The following is a 19,821-nucleotide window of genomic DNA, read 5'->3' on the forward strand; positions in this document are numbered from 1 at the left end:
CTCATTATTGTATATTATTGGCAAGTGTCAGTAGTTTATTAGATGACCAGAAACTGTATGTCACAAATATGTCCCGTCGGGCTTTTATGAGTTTAGATGGATACAGTATGCAGCATAGGCTGGCTGAATGTATACTGGAGAACTTTTCCAAATTACCCACAATATAGTTAGGACTTACTGAGCTTTACAAATCATTAACATAATTGTTTCCTTAGTCAGTCAACAAATCAGTGCTTACTGGCAGGTTCCCACAGAAAACCAAGGATTACACAGATTTCTTTAGTTTTTTTTTTATCAGTTTTGAACATGTTAAGTAGCTTCTGGAAATGCTTCCATCTGCTCCTGTGTTTGTTGAAACAACACCAACACCCACTTATCTCCCATCTCCACAGCGAGTGCCACAACTCATCAGACCGTATGAAGCTGCGAGTTTGGGACGAGGACGATGACATCAAGTCCCGCGTGAAGCAGCGTCTGAAGAGAGAGTCCGACGACTTCCTGGGCCAGAGCATCATCGAGGTCCGAACGCTGAGCGGCGAGATGGACGTTTGGTACAACCTGGGTGTGTAATTACTCAGAGCAATGACAGCCTGGAAACACGATGACTGTGATTTTCTGTGTGTGGAAGTGGATGATGTTATAATTGGTATGTGCCCTGTGTGGATGCTTCATCAGTACAGCAGCTGCAGAAGCACTTACTCTTTTTTTTAGTTGTCATCTTATTCAAAGTTCAACTTGAGTTCAGTCTGAGTATCATTTAGAAGTAATGGTGTGCGTCTATGTGTGTGTGTTTCACCGCTTACAGAGAAGAGAACCGACAAGTCAGCAGTGTCTGGTGCCATTCGCCTTCAGATCAGTGTGGAGATTGAGGGAGAGGAGAAAGTGGCTCCGTACCATGTGCAGTACACGTGCCTTCACGAGGTCAGACGCAGTAATAAGCAAATATTCTCTTATTCTTGACTACGTTATCAAATAAGTGAGTTTTTTCACTTCCACATTATCATGCAGATGCTGGTTTGGTTCATTCCTTCTAAATAATCAATGCAAAAATCAATAAATATGAATTTTTTTAATTGTCAAAAATTATATAAGTTTTTAAAATAATCTAGATTTAATTAAAAAAAATACCAATAATGAAAATGATATGTTCTTTGCCAATCACTCAAAATTCAATGTTTCAAATTATTCTGCATAACTAGTGCTAGGCAACGATTGTGATTTTTAATCGTGATTGATTACGTGATTTTCTGTGATCAGTCACAATTAATTGCAATAAGTTGCTTTTTTTTGGGTTCAGAATACGTTCCACTTCTCGACGGATGTGGAGGGAGGCGGCGTGGTGAAGATCCCAGCTGCTCTTGGGGATGATGCGTGGAAGGTCTACTTTGATGAACTGCAGCAGGATATCGTGGATGAGTTCGCCATGCGTTACGGCATCGAGTCCATCTACCAGGCCATGACGTAAGCTCAGAGCCAAATATTGTGTCACTGAATGTGATCCATCCAGCAGGCAATGATATTGGCTAACTGTGTTTAATTATGGGTAAATTCAATCAGGAAATGCCTCAGATTAGTGTTTCTGAGCAGTATTTGTGGGACTATTTGTGTACGTCAGGGGTAGGTGGGGTTTTCATGAACTGTAAACAACATGCAAATTAGCTTTTTCATTTAATGAGAAAAGATGACCCGTCACCTCAGAGATTTCAGTGTGATCACTTCATCATAGTCAGCTGGAGGGAGAGCTTATACACACAGAAACACACTGGTTTAATTGTGTTAATTGTTTCATAATTTGAAATTAAAGGGTGCAGAAAGGTCTGCTTTCGCATAATGTAATCATACTAGGAAGCATTGAGGGAGTTGGAACAGGAAGGGCCAGACTTTCCCAGTAGAAATAGGCTAAAGCGGTAAAGCAGTTAAATCTGTGGTGATTAATATACAGAGACACTTTAGTCATTATACAAAGCTCATTGAAGTGAACAGATTAATTAAGACTCTATTATTGTTTATTTTATATTAATCTTGTTAGATGTTTAATATTTTATACTTGATAATACACTCACTGGCCACTTTATCAGGTCCCACATTCAGTTGTTTGTTAACACAAATATCTAATCAGCCAATCACATGGCAGCAACTCAATACATCCAGTCGTGTAGACATGATGAAGATGACCTGCTGAGGTTCAAACTGAGCATCAGAATGAGGAAGAAAAGGGATTTAAGAGACTTTGAACGTAGCATGGTTGTTGGTCTGAGTATTTCAGAAACTGCTGATCTACTGGGATTTTCACACACACACCAGAGCACATATCCAGTGGGCAGCAGTTGTCTGTCCTGTTGATATTTTGGTCAATAGCAAGTCAAATAAGCACTGGATCTAATGCAAAACAGCATCTCTGGACCCACAACATGTCCAACCTTGAAGCAGATGGGCTACAGCAGCAGAAGACACACCAGGTGCCTCCTGCCAGCTAAGAACAGGAAACTGAGGCTACAATTCACACACACTCACCAACACTGGACAATAGAAGATGGAGAAACGTTGCTGGTCTGATGAGTCTCCATTTCAGCTCCACATTCAGATGCTAGACTCAGAATCTGGTGGAAACATCATGAAAACATGAATCCATCCCACTTTTTATCAACGGTTCAGGCTGCTGCTGGTGTAATGTTGTGGGGGATATTTTCTTTTCTGAGCCTAACTGAGTATTGTTGCTGACCATGTCCATCCCTTTATGACCACATTGGAGCATCTTCTGATGCTACTTCCAGCAGGATAATGCACCATGTCACAAAGCTCAGATCATCTCCACCTGCTTTCTAGATCATGACAATGAATTCACTGGACTCCAACGGCCTCCACAGTCACCAGATCTCAGTCCAGTAGAGCAGCTTTGGGATGTGGTGGAACAGGAGATTCTCATCATGGGTGCAGCAACTGTGTGATGCTGTCATGTCAATATGGAGCAAAACCTCTGAGGAATGTTTCTAACACCTTGTTGAATCTATGACACCAAGAATTAAGGCAGTTCTGGAGGTGAAACCGGGTCCAACATGTACCAAATAAAGTGGCTAATGAATGTATTTCTTTATAAATTCACATGTTTGTCAAACAGTTTTTTTTATTTGAGCATGAGCTTGCATTAAATTAATTTTTTACCCATTAAAATGTGGTTAATAAAACCTTTAAAGACAAACTATTTAACTGGTCAGATCTGTGGAGGAGCATGTACTAAGTCAACACATTACACAGTGGTATGTTTGCACCCACCTGATTTTAATCTGGGCTTGTGTCTGCCACAGCTCTGCAAATACATATCAAATATTGAATCTCATCTACCTGTTTTAGATGTCAGGCAGCTCCTGTGGGAAATATCTGTCTCTTTAGCTGTTAAGTGCTCCTCTGTTCAGCTCCTACTCTGTCTGGCTGTTCATCCTTCTTCTACCAGCATATCTTGTGAGGTTTCTGGAACTTCCACCGGTGGCTTATTAAGTTAATGGGGCATAATAAGAAGCCACACATGTTAGAGCAAAGACCAAGTCTTAGACATGAGGAGGTGAAATTGTGTTTAGACACGTATATCTGCAGAAGGATACGGAGCTGCTTCCGTTGCACTTAAATGGCTTAAAATTGAACATTTAAGAAGTTTAGAACCACCAGCAGACGTTCTACATCTGCTGTCCCAACCAAACTATCCAACAAATGAATAATCACTATAAATTAGACCCGGGTTCCTTTATGGTGATGGCACAAGCACACAGAAGAACAACTGTAAGACCCTTACAGTACAGTACAGAAGGAAGCAATTCCTCTCTGTTAAGCACATGTTAAGCACCTGAATCAGACCATAAGAAGCAGAATCCTCTGATCTGATGAAACCGAGAATGAACTATTAGGCAGCAGTTCCCAATGAAGTGTTTGTGTAGGAATCCAGACGCTGAGCATCACCTCATTAACACCATCACCACAGTCAAACATAGTGATAGCAGTGTCGTGCTGCCAGGATTCTCTGCAGAGTTGGTGCAAGATTTTTGGGCCAGAGGGGAATATAGATGTAGAAAAATATTGAGCAACCTAGAATATTAATGGTGAAGATTAATAAGAGATACAAGAAGAGAGCTGGATTTATTTTAACATAAAGCATAGAAATGTGGGACTCTTAAAGTGACCTGAAACATCTGCGTTGTATTGTGTTAAATAGGTTTGAAGAGTTTTCCTGCTGTTTACTGCAGCTGCAAACATTGTGCCAAGTGAAACATCCCTGTATAAAAAATGCAATGACATATTGGGGTGATTCTCTGGAGAGTTCATCACTATTAGATATGCTTACATTGTCATCCTTCCACCAAACTTCTCTTACCTTTCTTCCTTTCTGCTCCCTTTTCCTCTGCAGCCATTTCTCCTGCCTGTCCTCTAAGTACATGCTGTCAGGAGTACCAGCAGTGATGAGCACCCTGCTGGCCAACATCAATGCCTTCTACGCCCACCCCACTGCCTCCACAAATGTGTCTGCACCAGCCAGATTTGCAGCCTCCAACTTTGGGGTAAGTGACCTCCAGTCACAACAAAAACGAACACATGAAGACTAATGTTTTAATTACAATGCAGCTAATCAACATGTCAGCTCGTCAGAATGTTGTTCAGAGTTATCCAGCGACAGTGTAATTGAAGCTGACTCATTTACACCTTTTAATAATACGTGTCTTTGGTAACATGATCATAAGAGGACAGCTCAGGCTACAGGTGTGAATGCAATTAAGACCATGAAGATCGGGGATGCATTCTTGTAAAAACAGTACCTCAAATGCATCATGAGCCACAATGAAAATCATCTACAAAGCTCTTGTTTCAGATTTCTTGTGAAACTGGATTGAATGATTTTACTGGCAACTAAAAGCATCAGGGTTTTGTCTGCGCCCTGATTATAACAGTCCATGAAACAAAACAAAATTAGATTAAATTGTACCGTGGTTTGGGTGAATACTCGATTCTGATTGGCTGTAGAGTGTCCGTTAAAAAGTGTTATAGGACACCTATAAAAAAAAGTTCCGGTCAAATAGCCTTATTGTTGTAAATTATCGCGCTGGCTAAAACCTAGTTGGTAACCGGGGGAAACAGAAACTCAGAACATACATTAACATAACGTTGACCAATCATCTCACTTCCCTCCACTGATCAGGTCTAATTTGACAGCTGCAGCCGACCAAGCTGCAGGTTCTGTCTCAGAGCCGGTTACCTTGGCAACGCGTCACAACAAGAGATATTAAATAGTCCACTCAGCTGCTTCTTGTGACAAACATACGATTTTAACAGTCAAAAACAACACTAACGTATTAATAATTCATTTAATATTCATTTTTTTCGTAAGTGACCATGGTATAACAAGATAATGCCCTTTGAGGTGTCCATTATCATAAATTAATGGACTCCGTGGAAGCAACCATTCTCCACTCCACGTTGTCCATTAATTTCTGATAATGGACACCTCATCCGGCATTATCCCTTAACACTAGAAGTCCCAGGAATTTTGATGTCTCCCTAAAGTCCCAGAGAAGGGTCGAAAGACCTTTAGTCCAAACTGACGACTCTGCTGGCAAAAATTAGCATCTCTTCATTTGTAAATGCAGCCATTACCTGAGGAATGCACCCATTGCATCCAGCCCCTCCTTGTTACCTTGAAACGTCTGGTAAATTCTGTGGCAGTGGGGGATGGTGGGCTGAGGGGGATAAATAGTAGCTAGCTTCACCTCGAACAAATAGAAGGAAGCAAAATGCAGAGGCGGCTTACAACTCAGCAGGCATTGGACCTGATCCTCAGCGATACAAACCCTTGTGACTCAGATGGAGAAGAGATACAAATTCAGCTGGATTCGGACTCTGACTCTGAGCAGTCTTCAGGTAAGATTTGAAACTATTATTGAACTTTTTGGTATGACAAATTTCTTTCTTTCTGCTTTGTCCTGTACTGTGAGTTGCAACACTGGAATTTCTCCATTTTGGTACAAATAAAGGATTTTTTTAATCTTATTTCCAAAACATCCTATTTTCGTCCTCTGAAATTGTGAAATTGTTTACCTTGCAGATGATGAGACTGCTCCACTGCCAGAAAAGAGGGCTCGGTTGGGAAGTGAGAGGACAGAGATGGCTAAAGATGGCACAGTGTGGCATGAAGAACAGCTGGGGACATGTCTCAATTTCACCCCAATAGAACCATACGGCACAGATGGAGAGCCAACTGCTAAGGCCAGAAGAAGTATCCGGACTCGTCTTCAAAGCTTCTTCTGTTTTATAACACTTGAAATGCTTCGTAGCATTCAAGAATGGACCATTCAGCATGCACGGCAAAAGGAGCAGGCAGATTGGTTCATGAACCTCCCAGAACTAATGGCATTTATTGCAATTATTATCTTGCGGGGGGTGAAGAAAGTTCCATCACTACGTGACAATTGGTCAGCAGAGCTGGGAAACCCACGAATCATTGCTACTATGGCCCGAAAGCGCTTCCAAAACATCATGCAACACCTACGCTTTGATAACATGTTCACACGCAGTGAGCGAGTGGAGACAAATAAGTTTGCTGCAATTTCTAATCTGTGGGAATCTTTTGTCAATAACTGCATCAGATCTTATAACCCTGGTCGACACATCACTATTGATGAACAGACTCGCTGCAGTTTTCTGCAGTACATTGCAACAAAACCGGACAAATTTGGCATTAAGTTTTGGCTGGCTTGTGACTTGAAATCAAAGTACATTTGCAATATCCTGCCATATCTTGGCAAGGACCCCAGTCGTCCCAGTGGAGAGAGACTCTCTGAGAGTGTAGTGATGAGGCTGATGGAGCCGTTCATGGATAAGGGCAGAACTGTAACAACAGACAATTTTTTTACATCGCTGTCCCTTGCGCAACGACTGCTTAGCCGGAAAACCACCATCCTTGGCACAGTCAACAAGATTCGCCGGGAAATTCCTCAGTCAACTAGACTGAAGGACCACACTAAATTCACCACTCGAGTGTTTTCCACCACTGGTGCAACACTCACAGTATATGCGCCGAAATGGAAAAAGACTGTCTATCTTCTCAGCAGCATGCACAATGTGGTTGAGACTGAGAATACCACCAAAAGGAAGCCAAACACTGTCACACAATACAACACCACAAAGTGTGGTGTGGATGTGATGGACCAGATGGTGCGGGAGTACAGCGTGCGTGCAGGAACACGGAGATGGCCAGTCGCCGTGTTCTACAACATGATCGACATGGCGGCACGGAACGCTCATGTTCTTCATAAGGAATGCACCGGAGTGCAGGAGAGAAGAGTGGACTTCCTGGTTGAGCTCGCGAAAGAGTTGGCCAACTCTCATGTGAGTCAGAAGAAGGCACATAAGGAGCAACTGCTTCAGCAGCAACCTCCCACACCTAGCCCTGGGAAAAGGGCAAAATGTCAGGTCAACCATCGATGCAAGAACAATTGCGCAACTGTAAGATGTGTTGACTGCTACAAATACACATGTGGCAAATGCAGGATGGAGATACCATGGAAGTGCCAAGCATGTTTGGACTTAGCACAGACGGACTGCTGAAAGAGCAGAAAAGCCATTCACACAAGGGCATGCCACTGTAGCCTTGTGTAAATATTTGTGAAATTGTTTCATTACTTGCATTATTTTAACTGTTTTGTTGTTTTTTTTATGACAAAAATAAAAAGCATTGGAAAAAATTCACAGTTGTTCTTTTATATCTTTGTCATGTTGACATTTATGCCCTCTTGACTTAGACACTAATGCTTCTGGACATTTTACTCACAGACCCTGCCTGTACCACCACAATCAAAAAATGTTCATTTTAAATATTCAAAATTGTTCATTGCTTGGGCTTTTTGGACATATGAACATTGGGTTAGAAAGTTTGAAAAATTGGTAAAAAATTCTGAAAAATTTGTATTTTTTCATTTGTATGAAAAGAGGAGAGCTGGACCTTTTAAAGTGATTTTTTAAAAAAATATGAATTCATCATTTTGTCATATCATTCTAAATTGTTTGCTTTTTTATTGAAGGCCCACAATGATTATCTTTTTTTTTTTCTTCTAAAAGCACACAAATGTGTCGAGGAGGTATATATCATATATCATATCAAATATATTTTTAATTATTTGAAATATACTAGAATGCAGGAAAACCTTTCTGAATCTGTTTGAGGTCTACTCCAATCTCATACTCAGGGGACCAAGCAGTGTCTCAAGCCAAGCTTTGGGCAAAAGTTGACAGTCCAGTTTCAAGAGTCTACAGTGTCTCCCCTAAGTATGCGCCCTCCTGGGGTGTGCCAGTAATTGACTCGTCTACAAACAAAAGAAGCTGTTCGCAGCTTAAGACAGGATTTTAGCTAAAATCCTACTGGTCAATCGACCCATCTCTGGGTTGTAAAGGTAGAAAGGTCAATTGACCCCTCTCTGGGACTTCTAGTGTTAATTAAATTATGTGTATTGCAAAATTTAAAAATATAGAATCACAAATCATTTTCATTATGAAACCTTTATTTAATCATAAATAAAATCTCACTGACATCAAGACCTTGTACAAAAGGGGCAGCCGGGTCAGGAGGTTTTAACTGTAAATGATCATTTTCACACAGTTTAACAGGTGCAAGTTGGTGTCGGCAACAATTAAAAACAGGTACTGTTTAACAGATTCTCGCTGTCAGATAAGAAAGAAAAAATGAAAAACTGGAAAAGAAACAAGTCCCGACATTTTCAGCTCAGTTTGTGAGATGATCTGAGTGGCTGGCAAATTTCAGATTTTCTTTCCCTCTTCAGTCCGGACTCAGGAAAAATTCATATAAATGTCAATAACATGAGGCATGATGGTCACTGGCTCTTTGTAGAGAACAAAGACACATAAACCAGTGCAAGAATAGCCTTATATGTTTATGTTTATGTTTATGTTTATTCAGACAGATCAAATTAATTCCACCAAAACATACACATAATCATCTAACAACATAACTGAACCCCACTGACATGTCTGAAAAGAGGTAGGGAGAAGTAAACTTAAATGTTACTGACAACCAGTTGTTATACCTGCAGGAACTCAATAAACGCATAAAATACAGAGAGAATAGATTAATATATAAGTTAAAAATAGAAAAACCTACTATAAAACCAATGTCTAAAGCCTCATTCTGGATATTTCTATGGCAACAGTGAACATCTGTAAGCCTTGGTTGTGTTAAAAATATGTTACCAGATGTTAAATGTTCTACTTCAAAATGGCTATTTGTGATTGATAAGGTGTAAACAAAACTTTACTGCAAGACTTTCTCACCGAGACCAGGTTCAAATGAAGACCATGCTGGGCTATTCCCAAGTTTATAGCGTTTTAACTTCAGCTTGTATTTATATATTCAAATCATCTCTCTGGGAAAAATAAAATATTTATCATTTTAATCCACTGAATTTTGTTCTGGGCCCTCATTTATCCTCCGTTCACAGAAACTGTCCCAAACTCCATCCTATAAAAGTCGTAAATACAAAAAAACATCTGTATTTATCAAACATGTGGAGACCAGTCGTAGCAGGTTAGTGTTGATCAATTCCACATGTTTTATATCTCCTGCTCATTCCTGTGCATGGTCTCGCCCTCAACTGCACTGGTGTATTTTATAATGGTGAAAGTGCAATAATAGGGATCAAATGTACATTATCATTTTATATATTTATGTTGTATTTTTTAAGACTATTGTTTTAAATTACGTCAGCAAATGGAGAGTAGCCATTGGCTAAAGTCTTATACATTTACACAAAAGTATTCATTAATGTGTTAATAATTAAATAAATAAAAACTGATCATACATGCTAACAGCACACACCATTAAAAAGTACATGGTAGCGTCTAATGTTCCTCCTCAAAGTGATGGAGAAGAAAAAAGAACAATTTTTTGCTGAGTATGAAGCCAATCGAACGTCTTTGTTTATTTCAGTAATTGAAGTTAAAGTAACATTTATCAATAAAAATAGATTTGAGGCAAACTTCTAAAAGTTTAAGTGCAGCAGACAATTATTATCGAACCATCATCTGAATAATATACTAGAAAAATAAATGAGTGCTGCAGAGAGAAAGAAATGCATTAAATTATTTGGATGCAATCAGAAATCTGTCAAAAAAAAACACAAAACAAAAAACAAAAACAAAACTGTGTTAAACTGCTCGATATCAATTTTAAAAAACGTATGTGCAGCTGGAAGACTGAACCCAACAAACTGGATGTTCTCATTTTATCTCTTTGGTAAACCTCAGCTGTTTTCTCTTCACTATATTTTTATTGATTTAATTGTGTTTATTTAAATGCAGAAACAGGAAAATAAAACAAGAAAACCAAAAGTAAAAACAACACAACACAAAACATTTGGCTCACTTATAGATTGATCCAGAAATCTATAAGTGAGTTTGAAAGGTTGAGTTTGAAAAACAACTGATGAATAAAAGGAGACTGTAAACCCTCTAATGTGGATGGCTTAAATATCCAGATCATTTTTAAGGTGAGTTTGAGAGACATGTTTACAATCAGCTTTTAAACTTAAGAAAACTTTCTATACAAAGTGAAATAGGTTTGAGCTTTATTTTCTCCTTCACACATTCATCCGTGGTGTGTTCAAACCCCAGCAGGTGCACATTTATGCCTCTACTAATCGTCATTGTTAAACAGTGATGTCTTATCGCTCTGAGAGCTTCACGATGGCCCAGATTCAGCCTGCGGGCATCATACGCGAACAATAACAGCAAGAGACCGAACTTAATGACTCCTGGGACCATTGCCAGTAGTGCCAATTTGAGTTCTCCCTCTGACTGCACTCTAATGATATATAAGGCTGCAGTCAGAGTGCTCCTGCTTTTAGGGGTCAGAGAATGCAGACAGGCTTGTTCCCACTCAAGGCTGCAGCTGTTTACATCTTTTTCTGGGTTGTCAGCTTGGAGATACGCTGATTAATAGATACAGCTGCACAGGAAAGAACTTTCATTGATTTTAAAAACCAACATTTTTACCTTTGCGTTACATCATCCTTCTTTTAAATGACATGTTTTAATTATTTGGGAACTAATTGTCGAAGTTTTGCAGAGGGATCTGTGCCTGTTCCTTCTGAAAATAAGAAATTCAGATGGTCAACAGAACCAGGCTGCAGGCAGGCCCGTCAGCCATAAACCTGCACACTCTGTAAGTTGTGCAGAATGAGGTGAGATTACCACAAACCTGGCAAAACAATGTGGTCTTAATGATAGCAAATTTCTTTCTAAAATTCCAATTCAATCCCATTACAATTCATCAGGCTTTATCAGCATGGAAAATGTTCACGTTCCCAAAGCAAGAGTAAAGTAAGCAAGAAAAAAAAAGGAAAATGTTCATGATATAAAATACTGAAAGGAAGTACTGAGGCAGCAGAGCTGTGCAGGATTTTTAAGTATGCGTGTATCAAGCAAATTTATTCAAATAAAGTAGAATAAAGATAAAAAAAAAAAAAAAGAATAAAAAAAAACGTGCTGATACCAGCTTGGTGGTCTTTATCGTCTTAGCCACGCAGCACCAGAGGCCAGTCTTTTTTTTTTTTTTCCCCCTAAAAGCAACTAAAACTTCTGTCGTCTGTCTTTCTGTCCATCTGAGCTGAGTGCTAACGGTTCATATATGTCGCTTCCAGGTCGAATACATTTTATGTTGCAGCGGTGGACGGTGTTGACTGGTAATGCTATCATGTCAGTATGGGGCAAAATCTCTGAGGAATGTTTCCAACACCTTGTGAAACTATGACACTAATAACTAAGGCAGTTCTGAAGGAGGGAGAGGGTCCAAACCAGCAAGGTGGACCTGATAAAGTGCCAAAGAGTGTGTATGCAGCAGGGACATTTTTTATTTCATCTCATGCAAGGAAACCCTTATGCTCTGTGTGTCAGTCCCTTTTTAAAGTCCCTCTTCCCTTTGTAGAGCTGCATGCTGCCTTTCAGGCATCCCTCGAAAAAAACGACCACATTCTTTCCAATTGCTTTTTTCTAGGCCTTCTTTTCTTTCTTTGTCCTGAACCAAGCCAATTTCGGTGCACCTGTTGCTATGGCAATGAGGTGATTTATTCTTTTTTTCTCTCTCTCTCTTTCCTGGGTGGTGAAACTTGAGTGAAGCCTTTCTCCTCACTTCTTTCTCAGTTCTCTGACTTTTTTCTCCTCCACGCCACCCCGTTTCTGTCTGAATCCTATAGATCCGCCTTCTGCCCTTTACGATTCTTCTCAGTTATTGATTGATGATTTTGTGTAAAATTGGCACAACTCAGATTTGCCGTTTTAAAATGGTGCCCTGAACATTTTTTGTCTTTTTTTTTAATAACTTTGAAGGTATTACTTAAAACTACAAAAACATGGTTATTACATAGTCACTGAATCAGGGCTCAAGGCAAATAAATAAATAAAAATATAACTGTGATTATTGCAGTGAGTAATGAAAAGATGTTTTACTTATTTTTTACTGTTTTTAGGGTTTGCTGCCGTTTAGTATTAAAGTAATTAAAGTTAAAGAAACGCATCCATCCGTTATTTTTTGTGGAGTAAGATTGTGAGTTTTTAGATTGTATCATGTAGACAGGAATTAAGTGTATATTGTTTTAATATTTCATTGTGCTGTTTTTGTTGGGGCTGTTATATCATAAAGGTTTTATGTTTGTTTGAAAAGCTCAACCAGGGTCGAGAGATTTGAATTAGCTTAATACTATAAACTTTTTAGGCAAAACATCAGTTGCACTTTAGTCTTCCTTTTTTCTACACATCTACCTTCTAAATGTGAGTTCTGTGCTTTACTTTAGATGTTGTTGGATTTTGTTCTGTTTGAATGTAAACGTTGGCACCATCAGTGTAGTAGACCGTACAAGGAGAGACTCCCAGTAACACCAGTAACAGTAATCTGTGTGGCACTGAGGGTAGAAATAATGCTGGGAATGAATTTAATTACTGATCTGAAAAAGATTTAATCCAACTACTTGCTACCAAATTAAGCAAATAATTTAATTTGGTTAAACTATTCTGTTTTGTTCAATGTGGTGTCATTCCATGAATGCAACAGAGGATGTAAGTACAGAGCTTTAGTTTTTTGGATTAACAGACATGTCTGTGAATGCATCAGGACCCGAGTATGTTTTTCTGAGTTTGAAAGGTATATGCACAGACATGTTTAGAGGCTTTTGTGGGGATATCGACTTCAGGTGTCACAACAATGTGAGGAAATTCATTTCCCCATTCAAGCTTCAAAACCACCACAAAATGTTTTGTTTAGAAATATTTAAAGATCAACATATACAGAAAATTAATTTATAAAAACAACAAACAAACCTTTACGGGTGGTTTTTTAATGGTAATAACAACCGACAGCTTACAGTCAGAAAAATGTGCCTTAATGTAAAAACGTGAAATTAAGCTGCAAGCAATAATTACTATTCTCTGTCCTCTTTTATTCAACTTCACTACTTTATCTAATTGGCAAGCAAAGCTTATACCATTAATTACTCCCAGCTGAGGCAGAAATCTGTCACCTCTCTAATGAAATGGAACATATTCCAAGTGTTTTATAGTCACATAAATTGTGTCAGAGCAGCGGAGGATAAAAGGGTTTGTGAACTCCTGATAGGAAAAGGGGGCAAGGAGTTTATTATCATTTTAATAGTGAAATAGTAACAACGGGCTGATGTGGGACAGTTTACCTGAGGGAAGGTTACTGTGGCCGTGTGAAATTTTTTAAAGGTTAAAACCAAGCTCCGGTCCTGTCTTTGTGTGTGTGTGTGCGTGTGTGTGCGTGTGTGTGCGTGTGTGTGTGTGTGTGTACATTTTATCTCACCCTTTATCATTCACAGAGCTGTTAGAAGGTTGAGACTTGATTTTAGACTTCAGGTAAATGTAAAAAGACAACTTCAGGTATATATTACTGTAATTGTCAATTAGCCAATTTTCCATTTATTTAGAAAATGTAATTAGGAAAAAGTAACTAAAAATAGCCCCAAGAACAGATACAGCTGCAGATCTAAACCTCTATCCAGTCATAGTATGACACGTGGACATCATCTCTGCAAAGATTAACTCTGATAAAGTAAAGCAGGACAAAATTAGAGGTTTTTACCTCAGACAGTTCAAGAGAGGTCTCCAAGATGATTATTTTGCACAGCTGGACACCAAAGTCCTCAAAAACAATCCCAAGTGGTGGACCTCACATTTTAAAAGGATAAGATAGCTCTTACCTGTTGCGAATACTTGATTAATTTTTGAAGGAATGGAAACAACTTTGTGAATCTGGTAAAGATTAAAGTCATGTGACTCATCAGTTGCTTTCACTCCAACTTGTCAAACAATAAAATCTAACAGACCGACGTCTTTCCAGATATGATACACAGCACGTCCAAACAAAAGTCCCACACTCTAATATTTTGTTATCTGGCTTTGATTACAGCAGCACTCTCTGGCATCGTTTAGATAAGCTTCTGCAGTTTCACCTGTTTTTCCGTCCAGAGTTGTGTTAACGTTTCTCCAGAACCTGGTAATGATGGGAGAGTCGGACCGCTGTGCAACGTCTTCTCCAGGACATCACAAAGATTCTCAGTGAGGTTCAGGTCTGGACTCTGTGGTGGCCAGTCCATGTGTGAAAATAATGTCTCAAGTTTCCCAAACCACTCGCTAAACTCACTGAATTCTGGTATTGTCCTCATGGAATATGGCCGTGCTCATTCAGTATATTCAGGTATCAGCTGACCTCATTCTTTGGACACATTTTGTTGCTGAACCTAGACCTGAACTTTGACCTGAACCTAGACCTGATCCTAGACCTGAACCTTGACCTGACCAACTGCAGCAACTCCAGATCATAGACTGCCCCCACAGGCTTGTACAGTGGACACTAGGCATGATGGCTGCATCCCTTCATCTGCCTCTCTTCTTACCCTGATGCTCCATCACTCTGAAACAGGGCAAACCTGGACTCATCTGACCACATGACCTTCCATTGCTCCAGAGTCCAGTCTTTGGACAAATTGACAAATTGAATCCTTTTTTTTTTCCAGGTTCTCCTCACTGATTAGTGGTTTTGTTAAAGCTACACATCTGTTCAGTCCCGGTCCTTTGAGTTCTCTTCATACTGTTCATGTGGAAATAATTACTTAACATAGCCACGAGTTCTACTGTTGTTTTTTATGATTTGATTTCACCAAACATTTGAGTGATAATCAGTCAGCATCATTCAATATTTTGAATTTTCCAAGGAAGTGCTAAAGAGGAAGAAGCAGCAAAAAGTTCAAACATGTACAAGCTAAGTCAGACGAATGGTAAAATTATGAAAGAACTACATCAACATCATCATCCAGCAATACAGTAGTCTCACAGTCATGCTATTAATTATAGGTGAGATGGGCCATAAATGATCCCAAAATACTACTTGCCACAGGCCCCTTACCACTTATTCTGGTCAGCATAACCTCATATAATATGCTCTTACTCAAAAGGATTTTCCACTCTTGGAGTGTTGGATTCGTGGATGATTTCCAGAGTCTTAATATGACTTTGGCAGCTGAGGCTGTTCCAACCATCAAAACAGAGTATTTTCCTTTTGACGGGGTCAGGATTTCGGTTTTATCTCCTAAAAGACATAAATGAGGGGATGCTGACAAGACATGTCGCCAAAAACTCTAGTACGTTACCATGGGGCATTCCCATATGAGGTCCAGAGAGGTTACCACAGCTGCTTCTTGTGTGTCATCCATCATCTGACACCACTTTACAGCCTAGTTCAGTCGCCTCAAACCGGTCAGTGTCTGAGCCACATTTAGTTTCTCTTTCCCATGCTCCTGACAGCATTTCAGTCATATCTGTGCATTTTCATGTGGACTGAGATTTTTTTATAGATGGTGCCTTGTGAATGGGATTTCTTTTGGTACATCGGAGGGAAAAACACATTAAGTAGTGGAGCAGTAGCTCAGATGTCGCTCCTTACAACCTTATTCTACTGGCTTTGAGAATAACAGTAGGAATTTGGGAAAAAGTGAGCACACATATTTGATCCAACTGGGTGATTTTGTACTTCTAACGGCAGGTAGGAGGATCAATGCAAAACACTGGTGTGTTTTTAATATTTATTGGGAAATAATTCAGTGCTGTGTAGAGATAAAAATAGACAACATTGTTGGGATATCTTTTTATTATTGAGTTAGTTGTTTAGTTTTCAAAGAGTAGGACAGTAAAAATATAGAATATTAGCATCTTTTTTCACTAAAGATTTAAGGTGAACTTCATCTTGCAGCAGCGTGAGTCAGTAGATTTCTTCCTGCCTCTTCTTGTCTCCTTGGATTTTTCATCCTTGGTGACTCATAAAGCTACACTGACTTTATGTGTCTCTGCTTTCACAAAAATGATCACTAGCTGCATTGTTCCTGCTGCCATGGGATGCACAGATAGTCACAAACAAAACAAGAGTAGAAAAACTGTCAGAGGTTGATTGGAATTTGGCATTTTTATTGGATTTAAGTGCCAGTTACTGTTGGACATTGCCCATACTTTATCCATTAAAAACAAAGGGAAACCCTTTGCAGTCTGCTAACAATCACATATGAATTGCTAGGCTTTCAAACATGATTGGCTACTTTTCTAAGGAGATAAAAGACAGAGGCATGGGAGGCATCCAGAGAAACTTTTAACTATTTCACAATCCAAATTAAAGCAATTTCATCAATTTTCAGCGAGACTAGAAGCCCTGCCGCCTTGTTTTTCTTTCCATAAGAGAAGCTCAGAATTCTCTGCTTGTCATCCATGTCGTGACTCCCTCCTCTGCAGAGGATTCTCCCTCCCAAATGAACATTGTTTTATTGCCATGCCATGTAAATATGTTTGTGTAGCCAGAGCATATGAAGGCAAGAGGATGAAAATAAGCAATGGGGATACCGCTGCTTATTTTGCAGCTCAGGTGGAAGAGCTAGTTGGCCATTCATAACAGGGTGGTTAGATCCCTGATCGGCCTGTGTCCATGTGTTTATGGAAGACACTGAGCCCAAATTGCTCCCAATGAGCGGCTGCTGGCAATGCCTGCTGCCTGAAACAGAGAGCACATTTCAATAATAGAGAGCTCGAAGTCTGTCCAGAATGAGGATTAGTGTTCTGCAGGGCAGCAAACATAACTTAAACTGCTGTTTGAGATGCAGCAGAAGATAAACAGATACTGTGACCCATTGACTTGTGTGGTTTTTATCTGCTTTCTTTTAATGAAACCCATTAAACACAGTAAACAGAACCATGTAGGAGATTAATGCTGAACTCATGACTGACAGCTTTATCCACCATCGTGTACAATCTTACCCGGTTACACTGGAAACCAGTGTATAGAATGACATAACTTTGCATAAACATTGTGTCAGATGTTAGATATTGTAAAATATTGTTGTATTGTCGGGTATGGGTTTACAATGTTTGAGCCAAATGTTATTTAACAGCCCCACATGTTGACATATTAATCCATGCATTTCACATCTCAGCTGGATTACTGTAACTCACTCTGTACAGTTTGAATATAACTTTTGTGGTTACATATTTTTCTTATGTTTGGGAATTGTCTCTTCATTTTGACAAATGCACCACTTTGGTTTACTTTGTCCTGTCGTCCTTTTAGACAACACGCATGAAACACACACATTATGCAGTTTTATGTCTGATTGATTAAGAAGAATGTAAAATTAAAATAAAATCTCTTTGCCTTGTCATTGTTTTTTCCAACAGAGAGATCGTTTTGTGAAGCTTCTGGATCAGCTGCACAACTCACTACGTATCGACCTCTCCATGTACAGAGTGAGTCCACTCTCAGCTCATCCTTTTGTTTTCTTCAGCACACGCAAGTAGAGTCTCTGCATCGAGGTAGCACGTCTGCCAAGATTTACCCACAATTAAACGACATTAGTAATAATACAGGTACAACATGTCAGCATTGCTATCAATTCAATCTAAAATCTTTAGTTTTCAACAGGTAAGTTATCCCTACTGTCATAAACCTTCTAAATACTCTACCTAGAAATGTTCACATATTAGTTTAAATCATGAGAAGATAAACTGAGCTACTACTGGTTAACTGGATTATTTGTGTGTCTATATCCAGAATAACTTCCCAGCCAGCAGCAAGGCTCGTCTCAGTGATCTCAAGTCAACTGTGGATCTTCTCACCAGCATCACCTTCTTCAGGATGAAGGTAGAAACAGAATATGTACAGAATATGACACCAGACATCAGACACATCAACACTGTTTGATTTAAGATAAGTACTGCATCGATGACAATCCCTCTAAAGCTGCCCTTTTATTAGATAACCTCAGGGCTATATAATGGCCAAACTTGGATGAGTTACCAGAATTTATCTCATCAGGACTCATGCAGGGTGGATCAGTGTTGGACTATAACAGTGTTTCTCAAATAGAGGCACACATACTCTTTGAGGTACTTGAAGACACTCCAGAGGGTACATGAGCAAATATAAAAATGTGGATGAATTGTTCTGTAATGTTTTACATAACAGATCTGACTTCAGTTTATATTGTGAAATGAGTCAGTTCAGGTGGTCGTGATTACTAAAGATCTGGAAATGTACACGTATGTACATTTAAAATAACTTCTAGATCTTGAAAAGTTACTGTAATCATAATTTGAAATATTTTTCACTCCCAGACACTTGTTATTAAATATTCATGTGATGTTGTAGAGTTGAGTTGTAATGCATGTGTACATATATACATATGTAAAATAAATAAAATATGTATATCTGAAAAAAATAAAAACAAAGTTAAAAATATATAGATAAAATAGAAAAATCATGTCATGCATATAATAAAAAAATATTAAATATATATTAAATTTATTTTAAAAATGATTAGTTATGAATAAGTTTTCAATAAAACAATCTTAGATGAATTTGTTTATATTTTTATCTAAAATTAAATATGTATTATGTTTTTAATAAATAGAATATATATTTTTTAAATATAAAAGTATAAAAATTTGTAAATAAATAAAATAACTAAATTATGTAAATGTGTAATAAAGTCAAAATGAAACCGCAGCAGCAATTTCAGGTTGTTCATAATGTTTTCTAAAAATATAATTCATTAAAAATAAAAATCATGATCTTGTTTCACTAAAACAAGGGGGAAATGTGGAGTTTTTATTATTTATAGGTTATTATGCTGTTATTTTACTGGTGCAGCCCTCTGGAGATCAGATTTAGCTGAATATGGCCCTTATGTGACAACATGTAAACTGAAACCTCTGGTTTAGGACAGAGAAATTATTCTACAGGGGGGAACAATGTTGAAAAAAGTTTGAGAACCACTGCGCTAGAGGGTTGCAGGATTGATGAGATTTATGATGTATTGTTAAAGTCAGATGACTGATCCCAAAGAAAGGGACAGAATCTCATTTACAGTGTTTACTTGTGTGTTTTTGTTCAGACTGATTACCCAGCCATACATAAAAAACATCATCATTATGTCTGTATTAATCCCCTGTCATCCAGTACCAGCCTGGCCTGTGCTTGTGTTTTTCATCTTGTTTATCCAAGCTTTCGTCTAACTCATTGTTCGCTCGTGTGCAGGTGCTGGAGCTGCCGAGTCCGCCCAGAGCAGCCAACGTGGTGCGGGATTGTGTGAAGGCCTGTCTGAACTCGACTTACGAGTACATCTTCAACAACTGTCTGGAGCTCTTCAACCGGCAGTTTCAAAACGCCGTCCCACCCGTGAGTTTCCAAGTATCGAATGCTTGTCCAATAGATGATCTGGAGGA

At 38.8% G+C, this 19,821-nt stretch overlaps 1 protein-coding gene across 1 annotated transcript in view; it reads left to right on the top strand.

Annotated features, from left to right (window-relative positions):
• Positions 1–19,821, top strand: part of LOC121648534 (protein unc-13 homolog B-like) — a 181,405-nt gene that overhangs the window by 119,831 nt on the left and 41,753 nt on the right. Inside the window, exons 19-25 of the mRNA XM_041998727.1 lie at positions 393–562; positions 806–921; positions 1,298–1,461; positions 4,397–4,547; positions 17,776–17,844; positions 18,149–18,238; positions 19,634–19,765. Of these exons, the coding sequence (XP_041854661.1) occupies positions 393–562; positions 806–921; positions 1,298–1,461; positions 4,397–4,547; positions 17,776–17,844; positions 18,149–18,238; positions 19,634–19,765 (892 nt within the window). The remainder of the gene's footprint in view (positions 1–392; positions 563–805; positions 922–1,297; positions 1,462–4,396; positions 4,548–17,775; positions 17,845–18,148; positions 18,239–19,633; positions 19,766–19,821) is intronic.

The sequence above is a fragment of the Melanotaenia boesemani genome, chromosome 11, assembly GCF_017639745.1.
Source record: "Melanotaenia boesemani isolate fMelBoe1 chromosome 11, fMelBoe1.pri, whole genome shotgun sequence".
In the NCBI taxonomy this organism is placed as follows: domain Eukaryota; kingdom Metazoa; phylum Chordata; class Actinopteri; order Atheriniformes; family Melanotaeniidae; genus Melanotaenia; species Melanotaenia boesemani.